Consider the following 7676-nt stretch of genomic DNA (forward strand, 5'->3'; position numbering starts at 1 on the left):
GTGATTATCGCTCGCTCTCAGCTGAACTGATTTCCACTGGCTCTTCCTCTTTTTGGGAATCGGGTGCTGGCTCAGGGGAGACATCCCTGAGGAATACTAGCTGCTTCGCTGCTTCGTACTTCAGCTGCTCTGGTTTCTTCCATTGTAAATACCTTCTGAATCGCAGCTGGAGTTGGGTCAGCGGTTTCCAGTATTTTAGCAGCTAGACCAGCACCTTCATTTTCCTTTTTCTTTCTCGCTCGAGCTGCTGCATTCGTTCGATCCGTTGTACTGCGGCAAGCAGCTGAGCTTTCTGTTCTTGAAATTTCCTATCATGTTCCTCCTCCTCCTCCTCTATAAGTGTTTTATCAGATTTGGTTGAGACAGGAGTCAGAATTTTTGCAGGTGTCCCGATCATGGTAGGTGTTCCTGGGCTGCTCAGGGATACCTGCAAGATAGGAAGATTTAAAATCACTGCCTCCACCTCCTCAGCTTCATTGGCAGCTTCAGCGGTTGTGGCAGCGGGGACCTCGGCGGGATATTCTCTGTATGACTCCACGGTGACATCGATCCCGCCAATAGTTTCTTCGGTCAGTACAGTCTCCCGCTCCTCCTCTGCTCCAGCAGCAGTAGGCTCCACCGCTCCCGGCTGGTTAACGGGTGTGGTTTCCTTGCCTGTTCCAACAGCAGTTGGCTCTCCTGCCCCCTGTTGGTCGAAGGGAACAGGTTCATCGTCAGGTGGGCTTGGCAGCCTTGGTGACACCTCCTCCGTCGCTGGCCGTGCCGGCGAAGGTCTCTCGGGTTGGGCGGTGGGTTCTCTGATGATGATCCTCTTCCGTAGCCTGGAGAGGGGAATCGTTTCCTCGCTTGATTCTACATCCACCGATTTCCCCTTCTCTTTCTCCTGCCTCGTCGCTCGCCGAGGGGGTGTTGGATTTTTTCGCAATGCTTCTTTGACCCTTGGCTTCTTGACAGGAGGTGGAGCAGGGTCTTCTTGCTTCTTTGACCTTTTTTCTCCAGCGGCCGCTCGCGGCGCGTTTCCTCCCTTATTGCTCTTGGCCGCTTCAGCCCCAAATAGATTTTCCTCAATCTCCCGAGCGACGCGGAGGGCTTCCTCTTCCTTATCGTTGGGAGCTTCATTGGAGACTGTTCTCTCAGAGTCGGGCTCGGTATGAGGTGTCACATCTTCTCTGATGATTTCCCCCCTCACAAATCTCATCTTTCTTTTTGGTGGAGGGGGCGCTGCCGCTTGTGCTTTCCTCTTTTTCTGTTTGGGGATAAGAGTAAACCCCTTGGACTTCAGCCAATTTTTGTGTAAGGCCGCTGGGAACAGCGGCTTCATTTGGAGCTCTGGGGCTGGAGTGGGCAAATCGACGCCCGCGCGACGGCAAAGTTCTGTGATCAGGGTCCCGTGACCCAGTGTTCTGTCTCCGCTTCTTTGATCCTAGATATCTAAGCCGATGATCGCGCCCAAATCCACATCATTGGATTCCTCCAGAATTGAGCGAAGAGCAACGAGGTAATCAGGACGAATGTCAGTGGTGTGAGCGGTGATCATTATTCTGCTCAACGACCACTTCACCCATTCCTTTTTCTCTTCGTCCACCGACCCGAACTTCAGGTTCCTTTTCTCGTATGCAGGGGTGGTGGCAAAGGTCCTATACAGCGACTGCAGTTCAAGTGAACTGCAGACCTCCGTTGCCTTCAACTTATCTTGCATCTCCTGGGCGGGGTAGTGGTGTTCCCATCCCAGGAGTCGGTTGATCTTCCTGGCTGAGCAGTCTACCCATTTTCCCCGAACGTAGACATGTTTTAGACTATCAGCCTGGTTCAGATTAGCGTAAAATTTCCTCACCAGTGATACATCCACTAGTTCATTGGGGTTTCTGATCAACCAAGACAGGCCCCGCTCCTCCAGCCAGTCAGAGAGCGGGCCTGTGATCTTCTCGGGGTCAAATCCTCTCTCATAGAGGATCCCTATCGCCTTCATCCGCTCGTACGCTGCCGCTGCATCAATGTTGGAGAAGTGCAGCTTGTCATACTGCTTCGATCTTAACACATCCTTTGCAGTGTCGGCAGCATTCTTCTTGGAGATATTGCTCCGGAATGCCTTCATTTTCTTTTGCGGGGCTTCTTGGCAGGCGAATTTGTCTTTGAGCTCCGTCAGCTGGTACTCCTTCAGCTGCTCGTATTCCGATTCTTCTAATTCCAGTCACCAGTCGCTCACCGGATACCTCTGCTCTGTTTCCTCAGTATATTCGAATCTGAGGTAGTCATCCGGGAACTCTGGGATGAATTTTCGGAATGGCAGTGACTTCAGCTGCCTGAGCTTCCCCCAGTCCTCTGTTAACTACAACTGTCTCCTCCTCTTGTAGTATGCCTCAGGTGGCGCTGGTTCTACAAATTCTGCCCCTGAGGTTGTTGTCACCACCTTACGCCCGTCCGTGGATTTGATCCTTTGGACTCTCTGTTCGATCCTCTCCTCTACTTTCTCAAACTCCTTTTTCAACGTTTCTTGCTTTGCTGGATCTATTTTGCTAAGCCTGTCCTGAACCTAGGGTTTCCAGAATTATTGTTTAAGATACGAACTCTATGGATCCTGCCTCATTATCTTTAAATGTAAATAACATCCATATATCGGCAATCATATTCACAGTTCGAGTGATTTTAACCCTAAATCCTCCCCCTCACAACGAAACAGAACACTACTGTAAGTGTTACGTTGTGAAAAAGGGAGAAAATCACAAAACAAGACCTAACCTACAGATTAAAGTGAAATTCATCCGTAGAAAGCAAGTATATCAGTTATTGTATCTAAATCTAGCATATAATAGGCTTAGATTCACAGAAATCAAACAGAGAAACATTTTCGCAAAAATGAAGAACAGTAAAATATCGCGAAAATAATTTGCCATTCTGTGTTTTTGAACGTTAAATCGGCAAGAATCAACCGTAAAATAGAGTTTATGTACTAAGGTTAACCTAGATCTTACCTTAGATGAAGCTATTATTGGTTGAAATGGTGAGATTTTGAAAAATTTTCGCTTGGAGAGTGGTGGTTACTAAAGCTTCGGGAGGAAGTTACTGTAGGGCAAAAGTGAAAAAATGACTGTAGACTGGGGTATTTATAGATTTTCTTATGGCTCTCTGGAGGGTGAGCGGAGCGATGCCAAGTCTACTGTAAATACTTATAAAGGTATAGAGGAGGGTATTTCAGGGTGGGTGAGCGGGTAAAGCAACACTTCTATTTGCCTAAGGTTGACACACAAGCGATGATGAAAGCGGTGCTGGGTGAGTAATACTGCTCCCCCAGTAAATATCAGGGTGAAATAAGCGAAGCGATGGTTAACTTGGGTCAGGCTTAGGTTAGAAGTTAAAATGATAACATTAAACTATTCCTATAAAGCGATAATCCTATTCTAATGAAAGCGATAACAAAACTGTAAACCTATACTATGAAAGCGAAAAAAAATATTATGAAATCTATCTATGGAAGCGATAAAGGAAAGCTTGTAAATTTTAACTATGAAAGCGATAAATTCTAACTAGGAAAGCGATAAAAGAAAGCTGTAAATTGGCGGATATAAGATTAGGCTTCTGGATTCTTTTCACAAAATCTATCATCGAATGAGCTTCTGAACCTCCATCAGATTAATATCCGCAGTGGCCTGCTGCAATACAGGCCCTTCGATATACGGTTTCAGCCTCGCTCCATTCACCAAGAAGGAATATTTCTCTCCGGGGGTCTCCACATTGTTAATCCTTATGGCTCCACTTGGCAGCACTTGTCTGACAATATACGGCCCAGTCCACCGTGACTTCAATTTCCCTGGGAATAAATGGAGCCTAGTGTCATATAAAAGAACTTTGGATCCCACCGTAAACTCCTTCTTCAACTTCTTGTCATGATAGAATTTCATCCTTTCCTTATAGATCTTCGCGCTTTCATATGCAAGGTATCGGAACTCGGTCAGATCGAGCAATCTTTTAGCGCGCTTCTCCTGTGCTGGGAGAAGATCAAAGTTGAGATACTTGATAGCCCAGTACACGCGATGCTCTAGTTCCATCGGTAGGTGGCAGGCTTTTCCATATACAAGCCGATAAGGGGACATTCCAATTGGAGTCTTGAAGGCTGTTCTATAGGCCCACAATGCATCATCCAATTTCTCTGTCCAATTCTTGTGACTCTTATTTACTGTGGTCTGCAGGATGTGTTTGATCTCTCTATTTGAAACTTCCACTTGACCACTCGCTTGTGGATGATAGGGGGTAGTTAGATGCTGGCGAACACCATATTGTTGTAGGCTAGATTGTAGTGCCTTATTCACAAAATGGGTGCCTCAATCGCTTATTATCGTTTTGGGGACCCCAAACCTTGGGAATATAGTATATTTTAGGAACCGGATCACTGATCGAGCATCATTTGTGGTGAGCGCTTGCGCTTCAACCCACTTACTCACATAATCCACCACCACCGGAATATATTGTCTCCCATTAGAAGGTGGAAAGGGACCCATAAAATCTATCCCCCATACATCAAATATGTCCACAAACAAGACTCCAGTTTGGGGCATCTCATCTTTCTTCGAGATGGACCCCAATCTTTGGCATTTGTCGCAAGATTTGGCAAAGGCATCTGCATCTTTTTGTAGGGTAGGCCAAAAGAAGCCTGACTGTAAAACTTTGGCCGTTGTGCGCATGCCAGCGAAATGCCCTCCTACATGGGACCCATGACATTCGTTCAAAATCAGCGGGATCTCAGACTCCGCTACACAGCGACGGATTATCCCATCTGAGCCGATGTTGAACAAATAAGGTTCATCCCAAAAATAATCCTTTGCCAAACTGAGCAATCTCTTCTTTTCCCGTTGTACAGTGTGCGTTGGAAACTGTCCTGTAGTTAAAAAGTTGGCCAGGTCAGCGAACCATGGCTCTTTCGCTTGCACCAGAAACAGCTTCTCATCTGGGAATTGTTCATTGATCCCAGGAGATTTGTCCTCCTCTTGTCGCAACCTACTGAGGTGATCCGCCACATGATTTTCCTTTCCCTTCTTATCCTTGATTTCTATGTCGAATTCCTGGAGCAACAAAACCCATCTAATCAAGCGGGCTTTTGTCTCATTTTTCTCCATCAAATATTTAATGGCTGCATGGTCAGTGTGAACAATGGTCTTGCTTCCGATAAGATACTGTCTGAATTTCTCAAAAGCGAAGACAATAGCTAGCAGCTCTTTCTCGGTGGTAGTGTAATTCTTTTGAGCAGAGTCCAGCGCTTTACTTGCATAATAAATGACGTTAAGTTTAGACTCCACCCTTTGTCCTAGTACAGCGCCGACGGCATAATCACTCGCATCCGCCATTAGCTCGAATGGCTCACTCCACACTGGTGCTGAAATTATAGGAGCAGAGGTCAGCTTATCCTTCAGTATTCGAAAAGCCTCCTCACACTCGCTTGACCAGTAGAATTGAGTATCCTTGCACAGCAGTGATGTGAGTGGTTGTGTGATTTGACTGAAACCCCTGATAAAACGACGGTAAAATCCCGCGTGGCCCAGAAAGCTTCGCACTCCTTTCTCATTCAAGGGTGCTGGCATTTTTTCGATTACATTAACTTTTGATCTATCTACTTCTATACCGGAAGACGAGATCTTATGGCCCAAGACAATTCCTTCATTCACCATGAGGTGACATTTCTCCCAGTTCAGCACGAGATCAGTCTCAATGCAACGGAGAAGTACTTTTTCCAGATTATTCAGGCATCTGGAAAATGTCTTGCCATACACCGAGAAATCATCCATAAAAACTTCAAAACAGGAGTCCAGGAGATCACTGAAGATATGGTACATACATCGCTGGAAGGTAGCCGGAGCGTTGCAAAGTCCAAACGGCATCCTCCTATAAGCGAAGGTCCCATATGGACAAGTAAATGTAGTCTTCTCACAGTCCTCCGGTTTGATGGGAATTTGATGGTAGCCTGAGTAGCCATCGAGGAAACAGTAGTATTCGTGACCTGCAAGCTTCTCAAGGCATTGATCAAGGAAAGGAAGTGGGAAATGATCCTTCTTTATGGTTGAATTCAGTTTTCTGTAGTCGATGCAAACCCTCCATCCAGTGACAGGTCTTGTCATGAAGACCTCCCCGTCGTCGCTTGTCTGTTCAACGAATCCTCCTTTATTGGGAACCACCTGGGTTGGGCTAACCCACTGGTTGTCACTGATAGGGTATATGATTCCTGCATCGAACAATTTGATCACCTCTTTCTTGACTACTTCTTGCATATTCTCGTTCAAACGCCGCTGAGGCTGTCTACATGGCTTTGTATCAGCTTCCAGCCTTATATGGTGCATACACACCGCTGGGCTGATTCCCTTGATATCTGAGATTTTCCATGCAAACGCCGCTTGATTTCTTTTGAGAAGTGAGATGAGTTGAGCCTCTTGATCCGGCAATAGTAAGGCGGAATTTATCAGCGGGTAACTCTCCTCCGGTCCAAGGAATATATATTTGAGGTGCTCAGGTAATTTCTTCAGCTCATCCTTAATGTTGGTCTCGCTCGCTGGTTCCCTCGTCGCTTGTTCAATGGATTCAGTGGGCGCTTGAATATCGTCGCTTGCCTCAGCTGAATCCTTTTTATCTTCCAGTTCGAGTGATCCATTATCTGAAATTCCTTCCAGATTATCAAATGTAATATGGTTCTCAAAAGTTATTATTTCATTTAACTCATTAATAAAATCACAATTTTCTTCCTGAGGTTGGGGTAGCGCTGAGTTCATGGAAAATGTGACTTTATCACCACAAAAACTCAAGGATATTTTGCCTTCAGCAACATTTATTGTAGCTTGAGCGGTGGCTAGGAAAGGTCTCCCTAATATGATTGGAATGTCACGGTCTTCGCTCATTTCCATAATAATGAAAGCTGCAGGGAAAATAAATTTGTTCACTTGCACGAGTACATCACGAATGATTCCTTTAGGCAATCTTATTGACTTATCGGCAAGCTGAATTACAGTTCTGCATGCTTCTAACTCATAAAGCCCTAATTTAGAGAAAAGCGAAAAGGGCATAAGATTGATACTTGCACCTAAATCACATAATGCCCTTATCGGCTCTAAATTTCCTATTGTACAAATAATAATAAAACTCCCAGGATCGCTGAGTTTCTTCGGGAGGTCCTCCTTAAGTACGGCGCTGCACACACTTTCCAGCTGCACCGCTGCCACTTCATTAGGAAATGCCCGCTTGCGATTGATTATATCCTTGATAAACTTAGCGTAATGTGGCATCTGAGACAAAGCATCAGCAAACGGTATAGTAATTTGAAGACTACGGAAAGTATGTACAAACTTATCAAACTCCTTGGAGTTGTCCTTCTTCCCAAATCGTTCTGGAAAGGAGGCTCGAGCCAAAGGTTGAGCGAAACCCCTTTCTTTCGGGTCAGACTCCTGAGCGGCTGGTATCGCTCGAGGTTGGGATGGACCTTGCTCCTTAGCCGGAATCTGTTTAATCTCATCCTGCACAGGCACATTAGCAACAATAGAGGAAGAAGATTGATCAATACCTCTGTCTGGCAGTGGTGGCGATTGCGTCCGTTCGATGGCCTTCGCTTGGTTCAGGACAGTCTCGACTGTCCCAGGCAATGTTCCTTTCTGCTTCAGCTTCAGCGCTTCAGCAATCTGCCCGACTTGAACTTCCAGCAT

At 45.9% G+C, this 7676-nt stretch overlaps 1 protein-coding gene and 1 pseudogene across 1 annotated transcript; both read right to left on the bottom strand.

Annotated features, from left to right (window-relative positions):
* Nucleotides 1-202: 202 nt before the first annotated feature.
* On the bottom strand, nucleotides 203-1321 carry LOC127254382 (uncharacterized). Its single transcript, XM_051279474.1, has one exon. It carries the CDS (start codon nucleotides 1319-1321, stop codon nucleotides 203-205), a length of 1119 nt encoding a protein of 372 aa, XP_051135431.1.
* Nucleotides 1322-1791: 470 nt separating this feature from the next.
* Nucleotides 1792-7676, bottom strand: LOC127254383 (uncharacterized; annotated as a pseudogene).

Source organism: Andrographis paniculata, unplaced genomic scaffold (genome assembly GCF_009805555.1).
Source record: "Andrographis paniculata isolate CXL003 unplaced genomic scaffold, ASM980555v1 Contig52END, whole genome shotgun sequence".
NCBI lineage: Eukaryota > Viridiplantae > Streptophyta > Magnoliopsida > Lamiales > Acanthaceae > Andrographis > Andrographis paniculata.

What these genes read in the sequence shown, in the direction of transcription:
- LOC127254382 (XM_051279474.1), bottom strand. Translation starts at nt 1,321, where the DNA reads ATGAAGCCGCTGTTCCCAGCGGCCTTACACAAAAATTGGCTGAAGTCC.